General features: G+C 40.6%; 1 protein-coding gene across 2 annotated transcripts in view; it reads left to right on the plus strand.

Moving 5' to 3' along the window:
- PDE1C (phosphodiesterase 1C) overlaps window positions 1-21,850 on the plus strand; it is a 551,686-nt gene that overhangs the window by 81,227 nt on the left and 448,609 nt on the right. For both annotated transcript variants that reach the window (XM_069084304.1, XM_069084302.1), the window contains exon 2: window positions 354-440. In XM_069084304.1, coding sequence (XP_068940405.1) covers window positions 354-440 — 87 coding nt within the window. The remainder of the gene's footprint in view (window positions 1-353; window positions 441-21,850) is intronic.

Raw genomic sequence — 21,850 nt, forward strand, 5'->3', positions numbered from 1 at the left:
GCCAAGTCACTTCGCTCCTCCCAGACTTAGTCTTCCCATCTATAAATGCACCTACCTCCACGGTTGTTGTGAAGAATAAAATGAGCTAATATTTGTCAATCTCTTTACAAACCTTAAAGTGCTATGTAAATGCCAAGCTATTATGTCTACCCTCTTTAAGACATGTACTCTTAGGCTCTATTCAAACAATCTTTGCTTTATGGGCGGCACCAACCCAAGACATAGGCGCTAGGCCTCCTTAGGGGGGTATAGATGCAACCTTTCCCCTACTCCATTGATAAAATCCCCGACACACTGTTGTTGTTATCACCCACCAGCTGACTGGGAATATTTTCTTGTTTGATTTCGGCTAGAATCTGAAACACAAACAAGGGAAGAAGCCACGGAGGAGTGGAACTCCCCTGGAGAAGTCATGGAAAATCCAGACACAGGAGAACAAGGTAAACTGCGATTTTTTTTCTTTTGGTATAGATGTTGCATCTTTATGTTGAGGAATTGAAAGCATTTCCATCGTTAAGAGTTTCCTCTGGTAATGTGAAGGCTCAGACAGTCAATCATCAAGCATTTATTAAGCACCTACTGTGTCCCAGGCATTGTGCTGGAGACACAAAGGCCAAAAACCAGATGGATTTGCTTGTATTCTTTTAGGATATAGGCTGTGCACAGAGCAACAAATGCAATATTTCCACAAAGTAAACCAAAGTAATTCCAAGGTGGAGAGGTTAGTGACTGGGGTTATCCCTATCAAGAAAGGCTCTGTGCTGATGGCGATTCCTGAGCTATACCCCATGTCACTTTCTTTGCCAGCCTTGTTTCCCTTTGGCTCTTCTCATATTTTTCAACATCTTGAGCTTGCATTTTGAGCCACCTGCACTGACCTTTTTCCTTCCTGGTTTCATGGCTCTTTCAATGGCTGACATAAGGTGATCTACCCTTTCAGACCAGAGGTTGAATTGGGTATTTGTGCAGGCTAAGATGTCACCTTTGAAGCTCGCCCCTCCATCCCAGACACAACAAAAATATAGCCATGTTAAAGGAGGAAAGCCAATTGTCTGTCACTGGGGATTTTCTCACAAATGCCCTTTGTTGTAGTGGCATTGTGTTCAAAATCCCTGTCGCCAAATGTACCTGCAAGAATTTGTCACAATGAAAAGTCTCATGAGGCAGCTTAAATGCCTGACAAGAGCTTTTCAGAATTAAGTCATTAAGCCTCCCACCTGCTGCCATCTATAACCCACCGCCTTTGTCATGATAATGGTGATGGGTTTTCAGCTGGTGAATTCAGCAGCAATGTAATCAACGGCTGGAAAGGTGTGCAAGCGATGATGAAATCTTGGTTAAATCATCGTTGGGGTGTCTTTGCTGGCTTCTTCTCCCACAAAGGATTTTTATAACCTGCTACCATTTAGAACTGCAACCATGTTCGTCTTTGATCTGTTTCTTTCAGCTTCTTGATCATACTATCAAGTTGTGTCATGATGCAGTGCAAAAGGGGTTGGGTTAGGAGTCAAAGGATCTGTGTTCAAATACTTCCATTTGCTACCTGTATGACCTTGATCAAGGAATCACCTCTGTGATTCCTCCTCTGTAAAATAAAGGGGTACACTTGATGGTTTCTGAGGTCTCTTTCAGCTCTGAGTGTGCTTCCATGGTCCCCTGGTGGGTAACATCCAAGTGATTTCATCACAATCTTCAGATATGAGAGCTTGATAGTGATGGCATCCTTCTCCCTCCTCCCCCCTCCTCCTCCTCCCCCTCCTCCTCCTCCTCTTCCTCTTATCTGATCTTTGTGTAATGGTTTCTGTGCATTATCTCATTGCAAGGCAGTAGTTACAGTCAGGATCATTGGGGAATGGGTTAGGGAGGAAAGCAGGGGAATTTCAGCTGAAGGTATTGGAACATAATGGATCTCACAGATCTCTGACGTGGGGCAGGTAAGGTTCTGGCAGAGCAGATAACTGCTCAAAGCCCTCTTTTGTCTTATGGTTCTGAGGGAAATTGCTCCTCTTTCCACCTATGTTCCTCATTAATGTATAAGAGAGAGGCCATTAACAAGGAAAGGGAGTGGCCTCATGGGTGCCATTAGGGATATAGAATGATTTGGAGTCATTGGATGAGGGTCCAAATCCTGCCTGTGTGACCTTGGACAAGTCACTTGTAGTCATAAATAAGAATGTTGAACCCAGTGATTTCTAAGGTAGTTTCCACCTCTAACCATGTGATCCTCTGACTGTTCAGTCTGGAGGGGTGGCCAAAAGGAGATATGATAGGCTTTTATAAAGCTATCAATGGTGCGGACAGTATGGACTTTATCTGAGCTATTTCAATAAATTCTAGAATTCAATTAGTGACAAACTCTCTGAAAATTGAAGGTGGTTTTCTAAAAAACAGATGAGAATAGTAATTTAAACATCAAATATAGCCTAGTGGAGAGACCAGGTCTTAGAATAAGGAGACCTAGGTTTGAATGATGTCTCAACTAATGCTGTGTGACCAAGGGGAGGCCATATAACCTCCCTGTATATCAGTTTCTTCATCTGTATAATGGGCATAAAAATACTTGACCTACTTATTTGACAGACTTGTCTGGATAGCCCTTTGCCAACTTTAGAAAGCTCTGCATAAATATGAGTTATTACTATTGATAAAAATATTAAGCATTTTGCCCTGGGGAGGTTGTACAGGCTTGCAAATAGAAGTAGGTTCAGAAAGGATTCAGATAATTTATGTATCAAGTAATCTATTAACAAGCATTTATCATAGGCCTATTCTATACCAGGAGCTGTGTTAGGTGTTGAAGTTTCAAAGTGAAAAAAAAAAAGAAACAGTCCCTTCCCTTAAGCAGCTTACCTTTTAGAGAGTTAAGGATATATGATCACTAAGGTTCCTCCTGCCTTCCTATGAGCTCTTGAACTTGACCCAAATTCTCTGATAAGGGTACATGGTCCCTCATGGGGCCTCCTTAAGCCTCTTCTGAAGACTGTCAGGGAGGGGTCCCACTGACTTTTGAGGCAGCCTAATCTACTTTTGGGTAGTTTTTGGAGTTCTGACCTCTGAGGACAAGAAAAGGCCAACCCTTTCCCCACATGGTAGCCTTTAGTCATGCTAGAATTTTAAAAATAGTTACTAGACCATGAGTTCAAGGGAATACTATAAATGTGGTTTGCCTAAATTTCAGCAGTGCATTTGAAAAAAATTCCTTATTATATCCTTACCAATAACATGGAAAGAGGCAGGTTCAATGATAGTACTTATTGGTTTCAGACCTAGTCAATGACTCAACCCAAAGTGTAGTCACTAATGGGTTGATGTTGTTTTGGAGAGAGGTTGCTAGTAAAATGCCCTGTGGACTGTTTTTGGGCCCTGTGTTTTTTTCACCCATGGCTTCGATGAAGGCTTATAAAGTGTAGTGCCAGATTTGTAGATGACATAGAGTAGGGCATGGATAACTAACAATCTGGACCCCAAAAGATCTGGATGATAGATCTAAAAATACCTTGGCAGGCTAAAACATTGGGTCAAATCTAATAAGATGCCATTTAGTAGAGTCTGGTGTGACTGAGGCAGTTGGGTGGGATAGTGGTTGGATTTCTGGACTTGGAGCCAAGAAGGCCTGAGTTCAAATCCAGTCTTAAACTTACTGGCTATTAGACTCTGGGCAAATGGCTTAGCTTCTCTCAGCCTCAGTTTCCTCATTTTTAAAGTGGAGTTAATAATAGTGCCTGCCTCATGGCTTGTTGGAAGGAACAAAGGAGATAACATACTAAAATTCTCTGTAAACCTTATGGCAGTATGGAAATGCAGGACATTACTTTATTATTACTACCATCACTACTGCTGCTGCCCCTCCTCATCCTCCTCTCTGTTTCTGATGAAGCTACTCTGGCTCTTGTGATCACTGCTTTCTCTTTATAAGTGCTCACAAATCATTCCTTTTACATGGCGTTCTAGACTTTTTCCAGGCATAGACATCCTGGTCATGAACAGAATGCAGACTCCATTTTCTTCCCTCTGTCGAAAACCAGGACATTTTCCCCCTAGTCTTGTGGCACCTTTGAAATTCTTTGTTAATTTTCACAGGTCATAGACAGGGTCCCAGAGATCATATCTGCCAATCATTTCAGTAACTCAGGATGTTGTTTGTATGGACAAGTTTGAGGACAGTTGGGTACAGTCTGACCGTCTCCTCACTTATATTGCACTAGGGTTTCAGCTGACTGATAACCATTTAAAATTCTTTCTCCTCAAGTCCAAGGATTATTCTCTTCGGAGGAAAAAGCAGAAGCCAGAGAAGAATTGAGTAGCTCAGCCTTCTCCCGTCAGTGACTCCCTCCATCTCTTCCCCCTTGGTCCTTTGAACTTTCTCTTTCAGCCAACATAGATAAAAAAGACAAATAAACTTTCTCTTTTTGCACCTTTAACATCTGTCACCAGCATTGACTGATTCTGGGATTTAGTGTACCTGTCACTATGCTCATAGGGCCATGCTGCTCTTTTGGATTTATGTTCAATTAGTTGCCCCTGCTTCCATCTTTTCTGCATGAATTTTAAAGCCTGAGTTGGCTAATGATTTCCCCATGCAAATATTTAGGTATTTTCTCAGTCTCCTTTCTCATTAAAGTAATTTTTGCTTGTGTCTTCAAAATATTCTGGAGAGTTTCCATTTCTCTTGGACTGACTTGTCCTGCAAAATATTAAACCATTGAATATTACTTATGCTTTCTCCAAACCAGGGCTTTAAATCTGTTTTGTATCATGGACCCCTTTGGCATTCTGATGAAGCCTATGACCCCTTCTCGGAAAATAAATGTTTTTAAATGCATAAAATATAATACATAGGATTATAGAAGAAATGAATCCTATCAAAATGCAGTTATTGAAATGTAGTTTTTTAAAGTTCACGGACCCTAGGCTAATAAACCCTGCTTTAAACGCTTCAGAGCTATACTCTCCACTCAATCCAGTGCGCGTGCTAGATTATGCTGGTTTCCCTTTTCTTTCCCGTCACAGATTGGGTCGTCACAATGGGGTTGTCACATCCATCCCAAGATTCCTTTCATTTCTGTTTCAGCACCGCCTTGTTGGTCACATTTGGGTCGAGAGTAGTATTTTCACATGTCACTTCTGTCTATCTAAAAATAAAATTATAATACACGCTCAACTTGCCTTACTCAAAAGCTCTACTTTTGGGGGAAGGAGGGAGGGAGGGACAGAGACAGAGACAGAGAGACACAGAAAGAGACCCAGAGAGAGACACACAGAGAGAGACAGAGACAGAGAGGAGGGAGTTCCGGCATTTGTATGTATGATTATGTGATATAATCTATAAATATATTTATAATATCATGTCTCCATCTTAGTTTTGTAACCCCTCCCCACCTAACTCCTCCTCTATTTCCTCCTGTTGAGGTGCTCTGTAGTATACCTCCATCACAGTATCACTTCTGTTTGTTTTTCTCTTGAGTTTTATGAAAATGCTTCCAACACCGTGTTTCCCCTTTTGGTTACATGAATTTCCATATGTGATTTTTATCTTCTTATGCAGAAGTCTCCCATTCCCTTTTTGTTTATTTTTTTCCTTTTAAATTCAGCACACTCTTCCAGAGTGTAATTATGAGTCCTTTCCTACTAGTCTCAACGATACCTACCAAGTATAGTTTTCCCCTTAGAAAGAAGATCTCCAGTTTATGTGACATCTGAAATACATTTGTTCACAGGCATGCTGCTCCTTTGTTGTATATTGTGTGATAGTTTACTTGGAGCATATTTCAAAAGCAAAAACTCCTGTCAATCGGCATTTTCTCTGTGGCTTTTCATGATGGCCCATATGGGGAATGCCTTCCCCAGTTGTCTCTGAGGCATTCTCTCACAAGTTAGACAAAGCTGCAGGTATTTCTCTTTTGAACGGATTTGATTACCGATGCAGGCATGTAGAGGAGACCAACTTCTCTTTAAAACTATGTCAGCAAATCACGAGTTGTGAAGCTCTCTCTGGGCTATTTGTTCTCTTCAGTCCAACATTCTCCATGTGCTCGTTTCCATTCTAACTTGGATAATTTTTTTTTACATTCTTACCCTCCCCCCCCCACCATAGCACAGAGACTGGACCATTAACAAAATTGCCATTATATTATATGTTTCACACAAATGACCTGCTGTTCCCCAAATCTGGTGTTCTAGCTCCTACCTCCATGAGGATCTTTCTGATCCCTGGAATCCATCCTTTTCTCACCTCTGCCTCTTAGAATCCTTAACTTCCTTTAAGTCTTTGCTCATGTGTGACCATATGGGAATTCTTTCTGATACTCCAATTGTGAGTGATTTTTTCTTTCTCAAATGATCATGTATATTTTTATTTATTTGTGAACATGGGTCTCTCTGCAGAATGCAGATGATAGGGATTGCTTCTTGTTTTGTCTTTTTATTTCCATTGCTTGGCACAATGCTGGGCACATATAACAGAGCCTTAGAAAATGCTTGCAGAACTGGGTCGTGGTATCCTCATGGTGTCTTTTATATGCAGGATAGGGACTGGACCTGGCATTTCACTGATGTGGGGAACTCTCAGATGAGGGACCTCCCTCTACTTATGCATAGTGGTCCCTTCTCTGCAATTTATAGTCTAAGGGAGTTACCTGGGGCATTGGGAGATTCAGTGCCTTTGCCCTGGGTCTCACAGGCAGTGTGTGTCAGAGACAGGTTTTGAACTTATGTCTTCCTAGTTCCTTAGGCTAGCCCACTACCCACTGTTCCATGATGACTCTCAGAGGTCCCTAACAAATGCTTATTGGATTGGTTTGGACCTTGGCATCCCCAATACTAAGTATAGTATCTTTCTGCTTATATATGTATAATATATATATATAATATAAATATATAAATGAAAATATATGTGTATATAAAATATATATTTACACACATGCATGTACACATACATAGATGTACACTGACACATACATATAAACATATTCATACATGCATGTACACATATACATATAATGTTTAATATATCCTATATTATATATATTGAGTTTGAATGGAGTTGTTACACTTAATGATCAATTTGTCTTGGTTGCCATAAAGAAGACTGATGTTCACCAGAATTTTATGACTAGTTATGATCGCTGGCTATATAAAAGGCCTCTTTTTCTTGTCCAGTGGGTTCTATCAGCTCCCAGGCCTCCAAGCTAAGCCTATTTCTTGGAGGTCAGACTGTGACAAATCCATGGACAGAAACCTTCCCAAGATTTGTACCGTGGAAGACCTTGTGTAAGTGACTTCTTTTCTCTGGGCCTCAGTTTATTCATCTGTCAGATGAAGATTGCCTGGATGGTTTCTGAAGTCCCTTTCTGTTCTCCATGTAGGATACTATGAGCCTCCTCATGACAGGAAGAGTTCCCCTTGTCTGTGACTCTGGGGGAGACATTGCCTCTGGTTATTAATTTCATCAGGAGCACAGATGGGATGCTAGGGCCATGTTCCTCCATAGTTTCTGTAGAACACGGTTTGTAAACTTGGTTTAAATAACATTTTTGATGACTGTATTCAATGTAATTAATTTGCTTTACATTCCATATATTTTATTTTATGCATTTAGAGAAGGGGTCCATAAGTTTCACCAGTTTGTTAAAGGGGTCCAAGAACCCTTCCCCTTAAGAGGATGATCAAGGTCCTAGACTCTAGGGGTTGTAGCTAATCCCAAAGACTCTGGAAGGAAAACAATCAGGGACCCATGAATTAAAATGCTTGCATCTCCAGCAAGCCTAGGACTCAGAATGACTCCAGAGAAACTTCCATCTACCCTATAAGTATCTGATATGTGCTGATTTATGCATGCAAACCCTATGATAATAATTAGCTAGTATAAGCAGGGGGCAATACACATTTATTTTAAATGAAATGTTATGAGATTAATCACATTTGTTCCAAGTCTTCAGTTAGGAAAATTCCTAACATGTAGGTAGAAGTTGGGTTCTCCAACACTAGAACCTCTCACATCTTTGTGGTTGAGATGAAATTCAGGTTATTGGAAATGTTTGGGTAATAAACATTTATTATTGTTGCTATTATCATTATTATATTAAAGTGTCTGTAGGTAGATAGGCACTAGGAGGGGAAGATGGGGAAAAGAGGTGACCTTTTGTTGAGAGTTTCCTGAATTGCCACGTATACTGGTGGCATCCTCCCAGAAGACCCAGCAGGTCTCCTGGTCCAACTGCCTACATGGCTTGGATATCCACCTTCTTGAGATCTCCCTTCTCTGCCATAGCTCAGTCTCCCCTTCTCTTCCTCTTGTTCTTGGCTTGGTGTTGTATGACCCCACTCTTTCTTTTCTACTTCCAGACCCTCAGAATCTTTACATGGTTCTGAGAGAACTTTTCCTTTTCTACAAATTCCTTGGGGTGTGACCAAGGATCCCACTTGGGATCCACAAGGATCCCAAGGATGCCTTTGATTTAAGGAGGCAGACAGGCTCTGTTTCTATGTGATTCTGAATGAACTGAGATTTTACCTGACAAAGGTAATTACTTTGAAGTGAGGTGGGATGATCAATGAAGCCCTACCTTACACGCATTTGTGATTTCTCTTGTTAGGATGTGAGCTCTTGGAAGTCAGGAACTGTCTGGGCTTTAAAAAAAAACAAAACTAAACCTCCAGTCCTTAGCACAGTGACTGACCCATGGTTTCTAATAAATGCTTGTTGATTGGTATTGTCTGGGATGCAGGGCTGGGCATTGTTCTATTTCTTATTCTCCACATATGATATTCTATCTCTTGTTTCTGTGCCTTAACACAACACATTCCCCTTTTACTCACTCCCTGGAATTGCTTTGTATATATTTCATGTTGATTCAGTTATTTACATTTTAAATGTGGAAATTTCTTGAGGGCCAAGATTGTTTTATTTGTCTCTGTATCCCAAGCCATGGCCTAGTGGATGGAGAACTGAACTTGCAGCTTGAAGACTTTTTTTTTTTTCATATTCTGCCTCTGATGTGTATTTTCTGTGACTCCCAAGCCAGTCTCTTTCGGTACCCCCGGAGATACTCTGAGCCTCTAAGTTATGGACAAATCATATCCATAAGGTGAAAGATGTGCCCTGTGATGTAATCCCAGGACAGGACAAAAACAACAAACAATTGCAACAAGGAAACATCTGAACTGGTTCAGTGGAGGTGGAAGCAATTTAGGACAAGAACCCATCAGGAAAGAGATGCTGCTTTGTGCCAGGCATGGTGCTGGATGACTGCCCCAAACTGTGGAAGTCATTGAAGGTCTGGGTGGGGTATTCAGGTATTCATTCAACATTCATTGAGTGCTTCCAACTGCCAAGCCCCAAGCTGGGCATACTGTAGGGAATGCAGCCAGGAAATCATCAGCAAGATTGTATACTGCCACTCGTTGGGGGTTTGTGATTATTCAGGTATAGGTTGGAGTGGACAGCCTCTGAGGACCCTTCTAACTCTTGAGAGTCTGGGCTTTTTTTCTTTCTTTGTTGAGGTTTTTGTTTTTTTCTTGCATTTGAAAACTGTCCCTGTAGCCCACGTCATCTTGGCCATGTGATGTTCTCCTGTTGTAAAAAGCTGTCTGATTTGTTTCTTTCCAATCCTCCCAGAACCCTTCAGTATTAATTCATTTCCTCCATTTGCCAGAAATGCTCTGATCATCACCTGTGCCCCTCCCTGCCTGGCCACATATGAGAAAAACACAGTCCTTGTTCTCTGGCTGACTTTTTGTTTCCCATAGTATACATTGCATGTTAAAAAGGGCAATGTATTTCATTAGTTGCCTCCCATAAGTAACAGTTATAAAATCACTTCTAAGGAGTCATAGATAATGTGGAAATGACCCTAACTGTGCAATTCTTTTCCACCCTTTTGCCCTTCTCAGGATAATTTTCCTCATTTGCCATGAAGTTCTCTGGACCCATGCCTTCTCACCCTTCTAGGTGCCAGTTGCCCCAGAAACTCTGATTACCCTTCTCCCAAGGCAGGAGAACTGGTCTTTCTAAGCATCAAATGTCTGTAGAATCTCTCTTTTCCTCATAAGATTGTTCTTCAGTAGGACCCCCACCTACCACTGAGATGAGATTTAGTCCTTTATTTCTGCCCCCCCCTGCCCATTTCCATCCCTTCCTTTACCTCCTCACCCATTCTCCTATAGGGTCTTTTCTTCCTGAGAGGAAATAAGGGTTCGTTGTTCTTTGTAATCAAAGAGGATCAAAATGACATCACTATGTTGGGGTCAATGTACAGTGTGTCATACTGTGGTTGATCAGACTAATATGAGTTCGGAAGGCTCTACCACAGGTCAGGCACAAATAGTTCTCATGAATATTTGGAGTGGAGATGTTCCTAAATCTGCACATCTCATGTTTCTTTTCTTTCTTTTTTTTTTTTTTAAGCAATCGGGGTTAAGTAACTTGTTCAAGGTTACACGGCCAGTTATTTCTGGGTATGGTGCTGAGTGTCTGAGCACGGGATTCGATCTCCAGGTCGTCCCAACACTGGAGCTGGTGCTCTTACTCACTGAGCCACCTGGCCGCCCCTAAGCAATTGGAGTTAAGTAACTTGCTCAAGGTTACACGGCCAGGTGTTTCTGGGTGGGTGCTAAGTGTCTGAGCCTGGGATTCGATCTCCAGGTCAATCCTGACACTGGAGCCGGTGCTCTTACTCGCTGTGCTACCTGGCCGCCCCACATCTCATGTTTCTTTTGAGCTATTGCAATTCTGCTTTCCTCATAGAGCACAGTGGTCTCTTTGGGCATGGGCATGCCATGCTGAACAGTCCTGTGCCAGTGACTTGCATGTCTCATAATCAACACTGAAGTTCTTCAGAGAGAACTTGAGTGTCCTTTTATCGCTTCTTCTCACTTCCATATGAACATCTGCCTCATGTGATTCCTCTATAAAACAGTCTTTTAGGCAAGCATACATTTGGCATTTGAGCAACATGACCAGCCCATTGGAGTTGCACTCTCTGTAGTAGACTTTGAATGTTTGGCATCTAGCTCAAGAAAAGATCTCAGTGTTCAGTTCCTTATCCTGCCAGGTGATCTTCAAAATCTTCCTAAGACAATTCAAATGGAAGTGATTCAGTTTCCTGGCATGGTGCTGGTAGACTCTCCAGGTTTCATAGGCGTACAACAATGAGGTCGGTACAAGGGCTCTGTAGACCTTCAGATTGGCAGGGAGTACAGCACATCTTCTCTCACCCACTTTCCTTTGGGACGTCCCAAATGCTGAGCAAGCTCTGGCAATGTGTGCACCAACCTTATCAACTATGTATACATCCCTGGAAAGTATATGGCCAAGAGAAGCGAACTTATCCAACACCGTTCAGATTGTTTTGTGCATGGAGGGTGTGTGTTTTGTGTATGGAGGGTGTGTGTTTTGTGTATGGAGGGTGTGTGTTTTGTGCATGGAGGGTGTGTGTTTTGTGCATGGAGGGTGTGTGTTTTGTGCGTGGAGGGTGTGTTGCTGGCTGGAGAGGACCTCTGTTTCCTTAGTGCTAAATATCCGGCCAAAATTAGCACGTGTGGCGGAGAATCGCTCCTAGTCTCTTGCATCTCGGTCTCAGACGTAGTGCTGAGGGCATAATCAACGAGGGTTATTTTCTCTTCCTTCTTAGCCATTGACTTAATTAGATGCACAGCACGATCTCTGATATCTTCTTCCTCCCTTTTATACCCCATTCTGCAGTTAAATTCTACAAAAAATACTGATTCCATGTATAGGTGGAGTGTTGTGAGCTTTAGTCCGTGATGTTTCAAGTTTGTTCCTCTATTATTCCTTTTTCTAAATGACTTCCACTCTTGTCTTTTTATGTACTTTTAGAAAAAAAATAATAATATTAATTGTCTCTCTGTTGTTATTTTATTATTGGTTTTGTGGTGGTTTTGTTAACTTCATAGGCATCATTCTGTTTTTAGTTAGTAATTTTTTTTATTGCCTGTGCCTTTCTTGGTAATTATATTTGTTACCTTTCTTATATTTCTCTTGTCTGGGATCTTAGCAAAGCTAATAATTTGTTCAGGTCTGCTTTTCTTTGTAGAAATTCTTCAAATGCTGTTTTTTTTTTTTTTCACTGAATGCCCTTTTTCATGAATGGTTAGGCTCAGGTTGGTAGGGCATTTTAACTTGGGTTGTGTCTTGAGTTCCTTTACTTTTTGGAACACATTATTACATTTCCTCTTGCAGTTTCTGGTGAGTGTAGAATAGTTTTGTGTTATTCTACTTCCCTTTCCTTTATGTTTGAAGGACTTTCTCCTGGTTGCAAAATTTGTTGTCATTGGAATTTGTTTAATTTAACTATTATGTGTCTTGGAGCTTGCTTCAGAGGGTTTTGTTTGGGTTTTCCCTTCTAGAGGTGATCTATGGATTCTTTCAATTGGCAATTGTATTATTTCTTGCTTGATAGTGTTCAAGCTAAGACTTGTATTCTTCTGGATCATATATAATCTTTTAAACTATCTCAATGCATCCATTTTTGAGATTAATATAAAGGTCATGCATTTTAAAAACATTGATTTTTGCTTGTCTTCTTCAGGATTGCTCTTAACTTCTATGTATTTTCATTCTCTTTTGTTTCTTTGGTGAGGTTCACTTCAGTTGATTAAAATTTTTCTGTTCTGTCCCCCCACTTCTAGTGGAAAGTATACTGCTTTGCTCTTAATTTGCCATAAATTCTGCTTCCACAATCTGTCTCAGATTTCACAATTTGTCTCTTAAATCACTCAGGAACATACTATTTTGGTTCCATGCTTTCATAAGAATCTTTAGGGTCCTCTGCCTCATATTATGAACCCTGTGAATTAATTTTCCTTTGTCTCATAGATGTGAAGACTCACTCATTTAGTTGACCTGAAAGACATTTTCCCTTTTGTTGCTAACATCTTCCCTGTTGGTCTCTCTGTTTGTACTCGAGGCCTTTAACTTCCTCTTGAGATCTTTGGCCATTTTAGTCATTTCCCCCTTATATTCCCCTATTTCTCACTTTCTGACTCCTTTTCCTGTGGTGGTAGTTTCCCCAGTGTCTGTCTCAGCTTATTCCTATGTTGGGCAATTCACATTTTGCCAGCCTTAGCTACTGCCCCAACTAACTTCTGGGGAATTGGCCTCTGCTGAATGCCAGTACCCTTTGCTTCAGGCCTAGTAGGTCTACACACATTCTGGCTTCTTGTTCCAGGCTGATCAGTTCCTCAGTTCTCTGGCTGAATACCTTTGCTTTAGAGTGCTGGCCTACTGAAGTTTTAGCCAGAGTAAGCTTCTGTCTTTTGCTTTTCCATGGTTCAGGAAGGAAGAAGGAACACAGTTGAGTTCCATTGGAAATCCATAGGTCTGGTGCCTAGCAGGGGAGAGGATGCTGAGTGAGCACATACAGATTAAGTATTAAATTTCCCTGCAGATAGTTCATTTGTTTTTTTTTCTTAGTTAGGTTCTTGGTGTCTTAGACCATGGACATAGACGAAATTTTCTTATGCATAATTCATTAGGATTTTTGAAGAACTTTTCCCAATATTTCCTGTGACCCTTCTCTATGACACAAACACTAATATTATCTCCATTTTAGAGATGGAAAAATTGACTGAGGTAGTTAATTGACCTATCCAAGGTCACACATCCAATGCTAATCTAATAGGCAGCATTGAAAACTAGGTTTTCCCAACTCCAAAGGTCAACAGTCTATCCATTACCATCCTATCTCTCACAAAGTTTAAAATCTATACTCTTCAAAACTGTAGTTTCAGGCAATCTGAGCCCTTTGGGTACCCTGGTGAAACCTATGGCTCTCTTCTCAGAATTATGTTTTTAAAGAAATAAAATATACAAGGGATTATAAAAGAAATTAGTTGTATTGACATAAAGATGTAACTTTTTCTCACCTGTACACATTTACAGATTCCCTGAAATCTATCCACAGGCCCCCAGGCTTAGAGCCCCTACCCCAGAGTATGTCCAGTTATGTCAAGGGAGATTATGAATTTCTCCCCAAATTCTCAAAACAAAGTAAAATGAATTCATCCTAGTCTAAAGCCAATGCATGCCATAACAGAATGGGTGGACTCTCAGAGCTAGAAGGGACCTTAGGACTCATTGAGCCTAGTCTTTGCCTTCAGTAGGAGTTCCTGGGCCATTGGCTATCCCAGTGTCAAAACTCTGAGAAGTTTGGAATGTCCTTTTAGATTCCAGAGATCCAGATGATGCTTGGGTCTGTAGGCACGTAGCGTGCCTTGCAGCTCCTCTTGGAAGGTGCTGAGAAAACTGAGCATGTTGCCCCATCTTCTCATCTACAAAATAAGGAAACCTCATATGGTTTTTGTGAGTTCAGAAGAGATAAAATATGTTGGGTGCTTTGCAAACGTTAAAGTGCTGCATAAACATGAGCAGATATTCTTTAGGCAGTGAGATGGTACAGTGGATGGAGTCATGAAGACCTGAGTTCGAATCCTGCCTCAGACACCTGCTCCCTGTGTGTTCCTGGAACAAGCCACTAAACCCCTCCCTGTCTCCTCCTCTGCAGAAATGGGTGATAATGATGGCGCCTACCTCCTCTGGGGTTGCTGTAAGGATTAGGGGAGATAGCGTGTCTAATGTGCTTTTGTGGCTCAGGTGTGTCTGACTCTTCATTACCCCACCTGGGGTTTTCTTGGGAGAGGGCAGATCTGATCAAAAGAGATAATAGTGGAAACTGCATTTTGATAAAAGATGCCGTAAACAATGAAGTAAAGACCTTTATCTCTCAAATATATAGGGAACTGAGTCAAATTTATAAAAATAAGATCTATTCCACCATTGATAAATGTTCAAGGGATATGAATAGGCAGTTTTCAGAAGAAGTAATCAAGGCTATCTATAGTTACATGAAAAAAATCCTCTAAGTCACTAATGATTAGAGAAATGCAATAGGAATCTACTGATGATTTTGTAACTGTAATGTGCCATGGTCAGACCTTCTTTCTAATCAATTGCTAAAAAACAATCTGATAATGCTTAGGCCTGACAATTCCTTATTTCACTCAGACACCTTTAGTGGGCACCTGGTATAAAAGTCCCTTCAGACTTAAAAACTCTCATTCCTGCAGTGACCCACCACAATTTGAGAAAGGTCAATGTTGGAGTGTGCTTCTTACCTCCTGAGAGTGAAGAACTCAGGTGCAGAAAGACACATTTGCAGACAGAGCTGATGCAGGAATTTATCTATTGCAAGGGGTTTTCCCCGTTTTTTTCCAATGGTGGGAGGAGGGGAGGGGTTGCCAAAAGGAAAAAAAGAAAAGAATGAAAAGAGGGTCTTTGAAGCATTTTTTAAAAATGTGAAGAAGAGAACAGAAGGAAGGTCAGAGGAAGATGCGGACAAACCGGACAGCTTTGAAGTTTATACATTGAATTTATTATATACTAAAAAAGAAATGCAAGTTGCCTATAACATAAATCCGTAGTTTCATACTGAATCCTCTTTTTCTTTGACCATGTATATGGAAATGCTCACTTTATTTGGTGTTTTTTAAGTAAAGAAAAAATTAAATGAAAAACATAAACAAATGAAAGTATGTTCATCTATTTAAAACGTCTGTCAATGGCTTGGATAACAGGCATAGGTAGCGTGCCTGAGAAGATGGAAAGGAAACCAACACACTGGATGAGAGAGTCAGGATCGAAGACCTAAATCAACAAACATTTAATGAGGACCTACTATGTGTCAGGTACTGCACTAGGTACTGGGGAGAGAGACAAAAATGAAATAGTCCCTGCCCTCAAGGAACTTACAGTCTTCTTGGGATGCAGTATGTACTCAGATCAGTAGATACAAATTATATGCAAGTAGTTTTAAGAGGGAGCGACTGGTGGGGAGGGGTGAGACCAGAAAAAAGCCTTCCTTAGGAGGTGATACTTTAGCTATACTTTGAAGGAAGCTGGGGATTCTATGAGGCAAGGGAGAGGACAGAGTGCCCTCCAAAACTGGGGGACAGCCTATGCAAGATTGTGACTGACTAGAATGATAAGAAAGATATTTTATTAGGTGTAATTTGATGGAGATAAATGTAAAGTTCTATACTTGGGTTCAAGTAATTAACTCCACAAATACAGTAGTGACTAGACAATAGTTCCTATGAAAAGGGTCATGGGGTGGGAGTATTTTAGTGGACCACAAGATCAAAATGAGGCAACAGTGTGAGATGGAAGGAAAAAATAGAAACATTAAGAGAGATACCATTTCTATAATGAGGGAGTTGACTACTCTGCTCTGCCTTGTGCTGGCAAGTTTGCACACATCCAGAAGATAGTAACCAAGATGGTGGTGATGACTGGGGCCTGCATGAAGATTGACTGAAGTGGGAATGTTTAGTCTCTAGAAGAAAAGGCTTAGGGCATGATAGGTACCATCAAGTGTCTAAGGGAATGGATTGTGGAAGAAGAGTTTAATTTGTTTTACTTGGCCCCCTGAAAATGGAAAATGAGGGGCATGACTGGAGTCGTAAAGAGGAAAATTTCAGTTTTATGTAAGTGAAGATTTCTTAACCATTAGAAGTACCCAAGAGGATAGCAGCTGCCTTGGGAGGGAATGGGTTGCCCTTTGCTGGAAGTCTTCAGATAGAGGATAAATGAGCCCCAAACCCTCCTTTCTTCTAGACTCCCTGAGGCCTGTCAAAAGGGTTACCAGCACTCTTCTGAGTTCCCAGGTTCACAACCTTGGAGTCATCCCCCAGATTAAAATCTAAACCTTGCAGTTTGTATTTTTCTTATCAGTCTCTTTGTCTATTCACACAGTTACCACCTTAGTTCAGACCCTCATATCCTCTCACCTAGATGATTTTTTAAAAGTTTTATTACCATTTAAAAACATTTTAATTTAAAGTTTTTAGTTCCAATTCTATCCCTCCCTCCCTCCTTCCCTTCCTTCCCCACTCCCTGATATGGTAAGCAATCAGATATAAGTTATACATGTTCAATCAAGTAAATAATTTCCACATTAGTTATTTTGTACAAGATTTGAATAAAAGAAACAAATGAAAGAGTGAAAAATAGCATGCTTCAGTCTATATTCATCCAATATCAGTTCTTTCTTTGGAGATGGGTGGTATGCTTCATCATTAGTCCTTTGGGATTGTCTTGGGTCGTTGTATCACTTAGAATAGCTAAGCCATTCACAGTTCTTCATTGAACAATATTGCTGTTACTGTGTATAATGTTATCCTGGTTCTGTTCACTTCACTCTGCATCAGTTCATATAAGTCTTTCCAGGTTTTTCTGAAATCCTCTTGCTTGTCATTTCTTTTTTTTTAAATTTTTTTTGGTCTATATTAATTTGTTTACTTTTAGTTTACAGGATTAAATTCCACAATTCTTTGAGTTTCAAATTTTCTTCCCCTCCCTCCCTCCTCCCCCCCCCCCATGGCAGCATACAATTAAGCATAGGATCTGCAAATAGTTTCACATTAGACTTTAGTCAGCTTATAAAGAAGGTTGCAATGGATGGAATGAACAATGGGAAAGAGGAAACAAAACCAAACAAGAAAAAGAAAGAGAGCAGGTAGTTTGCTTCAATCTGTATTCAAACTCAGTTCTTTCTAGTTCTTTCTCTGAATGTAGATGTCTCTCTCCCTCATGAGTCTTTTGGAGTTGACTTATAAACCTGCATTGCTGAGAAGAGTCCAGTCTATCAAAGTTGGTCATCACACATATGTTGTGTCTGTAATTGTGTACAAATTTCTCCTGGTTCTGCTCTTTTCACTTAGCATAAGTTGTATAAGCCTCTCCAGGTAAATATGAAGTCTGTCTGCTCCTTGTTTCTTATAGCACAATAGTATTCCATTACATGCATATACCACAACTTGTTCAGCCATTCCCCAATTGATGGGCACCCCCTTAATATCCAATTCTTTGCCACCACAAAAAGAGCTGCTATAAATATTTTTGTATATATGGATCTTCCTCCCACTTCTATGATCTCTTTGGGATACAATGCTAGAAGTGGGTATTGCTGGGTAAAAGGGTATGAAATTACTTATAGCCCTTTGTGCATAGTTCCAGATTGCGCTCCAGAATGGTTGAATCAGTTCACATCTCTACCAACAATGCATTAGTGTTCCAATTTGTTGTAATGCCAAGCAAAGGCAACTTCCTAAGGTTCAAAATACCAGCATAGCTGCTCTCCATTTTATTCAGTGACAAATTAAGAACAGAGAAAATCAAAATATAGCATAATTCAAAATACAGCATTCACTAAGTATAATTCAATCAAGTACTACTCCACCCCTGGACATTACAATTCATTTAATCAATCACAAAGCCCCTCTTCTCAAATGGAAATTAGTTTCCAATCATAAGTAAAGTACATTCATTTGTTCAATCACAGAGCACAGAAAGGTCAAAAGTTCCCTACCCTGGGATCACAACTGAATCTACCCCAGAGTTATAACAAGCTTAAGCACAGTATTTAATACCCAAAGAGAGGTCTTTTCTTCATCTTGACCTAAGGCAAGTTTTCAGCAATCTTTGTTCCTGGGGAGACAAAGCTTAGTAAGGCCACAAGATACATTGCCAGTGTCTTCATTAATTCATTTTCTGTCTGCAGAACAGTCCTGGGACCCCTGAAAACATTAGCAGAATCCTCTTCCAGGAATTCTGTAAACATACAACAAGAAAATCCTTCTTCAGGGCTTCTGAACCAACAGCAAGGTTCCAGAACCTCTGCAGCAACAGCACTGTCCTTCACCAGTGGACAGAATTCACTCTCTGTCTGCAGAACAGTCTCAGGAGCTCTGAACCAACAGCCAGGTTCCAGGACCTCTGCAACAACAGGACTGTCTTTCACCAGTGGATAAATCTGGCAAAACAACATCTAAACAGACAAAGTGCCAGCATAACAGCCATGTCTCCTCAGTCCTTGGCAGCTCTGGGTGAGAGCTCTCAAAAGTTCTGGGCAATTCAAACTGGCCCTCAGCAATCCTCTCCATTTCCCTCTGCCTCCACAATGCTGCTTCCAAAAAATTCTTCTGCCTCTCTCTTTGCTTGTGTCCCTCTAAATTCACGTCAGTAGCTCCTCCCAGTTCAGCCCTCTCTTTTCACCTCAACAAGTCCATCCCACAAGTGGGATTCACAAGCTCTGGGTTTTAACACAATCAATCTGAAAACCAAGTCAATTACAGGGGGATCTTTAAATTTCATTAGTATTACATTTGTCCACATCCTCTACAGCATTTGTAATTTTCCTGTTTTGTCATCTTAGCCAGCCTGACTGGTGATGTGGTACCTCACAGTTGTTTTGATTTGCATTTCTCTAGTCAATAGTGATTTAGAGCATTTTTTCATATGCTTATAGATATCTTTAATTTCTTCCTCTGAAAACTGCCTGTTCATATCCTTTGACCATTTATCAATTGGGGAATGACTTGTATTCTTATAGATTTGATTCAATTTTGTGTATATTTTAGAAATGAGGCCTTTATCAGAGACATTGGTTGTAAAAATTCTTTCCCAATTTCCCACTTCCCTCTTAATCTTGGTTACATTGGCTTTGTTTGTACAGAAGCTTTTCAATTTCATGTAATCAAAATGATCCATTTTGCATTTTGTAATGCTTTCTAATTCTTGTTTGGTCATAAAGTCTTCCCCTGTCCATAAATCTGACAGGTAAACTATTCCTTGCTTTCTGAGATTGCTTACAGTATCAGCCTTCATACCTAGATCATTGTAGCAGCAAGCACCCCAGCATCCCCAGGGTGGCTGCCAACACAGGTTCTTAGATCTGCTTTGTTAAAGGAAAGCAACTCAAAATGGGTTAACAAGCTTACTTTAATCAGTCAAACATGTATTGTTTACCTAGTTCAGGGGAAAGAGGTCAGCACCCTGAACTTCAGAATATACAGACAGAATTATCAAGACAGAAACAGATCAAGTAGACAGGTTTCAAACTGTCCAACCATTATATCCATACCCAATCAACATCTGGGTTTCAACATCTGGGTTTTTCAAACCCAAAGGGGGGCTCTCAACAATGGCTTCCCAGAATCCAGATCAAGTCACAGAACATTTCTCAAAGTGAGCCCCAAAACAAAGCCTCACATCAGGGCTTATATAGCCTTCTCCTGGCTCAGAGAATGTAACAACCTTCTGGACCCACTGGCCAATCAAAAAGTATCTACTGAAAAACAAGCCTCCCACCCCAGGCTCCAGGTGCACTTTAGCCTAGGGGCAGGGAAGATCTTCAAAATTTACATTCCCATTACAATCATGTACCCATTTAGACTTGGTTTTGGTATATGGTGTTAGAAAATGGTCTATACCCAGTTTCTGCCATACTATATTCCAGTTGCTTGTCATTTCTTATAGCACAATATTATTCCATCACAACTATATACCACAGCTTGTTTAGCCATTCCCCAATTGGTGGGCAACCCTTTGATGTCCCGTTCTTAGCCACTACAAAAAGAGCTGCTATAAATATTTTTGCACAAACGGGTCCTTTTTCCTTTTTTGGGGACATCTTTGGGATATAGACCTGCTGGTGGTTTGCTGGATCAAAGGGTATGCACAGTTTTGTAGCCCTTTGGGCAGATTTCCCAATTGCTTCTCAACTGGGTTATTAAAACAGTCTCCTAATTGGTATCCTGAGCCCCAGGTTCCTCACCACTAAGATTCATCATCCACTCAGCTTCCAAAGTCATTCTTCCTAAGTCCAGAGCTAACCATGTCACTCCCTCCATCCACTGCAATGGATAGAATAGAAAAATAGAAATTTCTCTAAATTTTAAATCCCCGTGCAGCCTGCCCCCAAACTATATTTCCATTCTCAGTGGATTTTACTTCCTGTCCCAAACTCTTTTTTTAAAATGCTTTATTAACTTCTGATTTACATCATTCGTTTCCGCCAGATTTTGAGTTACAAATTTTCTCCCCGTTTTCACCCCATCCATCCCCCCAAAACAGCAGTCCCACAGGATATCCCTACCTCCAATCTGCTCTCTCCCATATTTTCTCCCATACCTGTTTCGACTTTTCCAGTGGATCTCTATGCCTCAGTACCTGTATATCTTATTTCTTAATTACATGTAAGATGGTATTAATAATAGTATACACACACACACACACACACACACACACATATATATATATATATATATATATATATATATATATATATTTGAATATTTGATTTTAAAACTTTCAATTCCAGATTCATTCCCTTCCCCCCCTGCCACCCACCCCCACTGGGGAGACAAGCAGTTCAGTATAGTTTGTACATGTGCGGCTAATGCAAAACAATAACATAGTAGATATATTGTAAAAGACTGACTCTATTTCCCTCCCTCCTATCCCACCTCCCACTTGTTCTCTTCTCTACTTTGATCCTGTCCCTTTTCAAAAGTGGGTGCTTCCAACTTCCCTCCCCCCAGCCTGCCCTCCCTTCCATCATCCCCCCTCTCATCCTCTTCCCCCCCTATTCTCCTGGAGGGTAAGATCTCCTATTTAGTGTTTATTTCCCTCCCTCCTCAAGCCAGATTCAATAGGAATAAGGTTGACCCATTCCCTTTTGCCTTCCTATTCTTCCCCTCCATTGTAACTATTTTCCCTTGCCTCTTCTGTATGAGATACTTTGCCCCAATCTGTGTCTCCCCATCTCCTCTCATTATTTTCCTCTCACCTCTTAATTTCACCTTTTAAGTATCATCCCTTCCTGTTAAATTGGTCCTGTGCCCTCTATCTACCCGTGTTTCCCCAATAATAAGACACTGTCTTATTAATTTTTTTGGACAGAAAAACACCAGAGGGCTTATTTTCAGGGGAGGGCTTATTTTAATGAACATTGACAGCAATTTTAATAAACAGGTAAATGTGAACAAAAAAATG

This window comes from Petaurus breviceps, unplaced genomic scaffold (genome assembly GCF_028583685.1).
Source record: "Petaurus breviceps papuanus isolate PSGF00001 unplaced genomic scaffold, PetGlider_PUasm1.0 174, whole genome shotgun sequence".
NCBI lineage: Eukaryota > Metazoa > Chordata > Mammalia > Diprotodontia > Petauridae > Petaurus > Petaurus breviceps.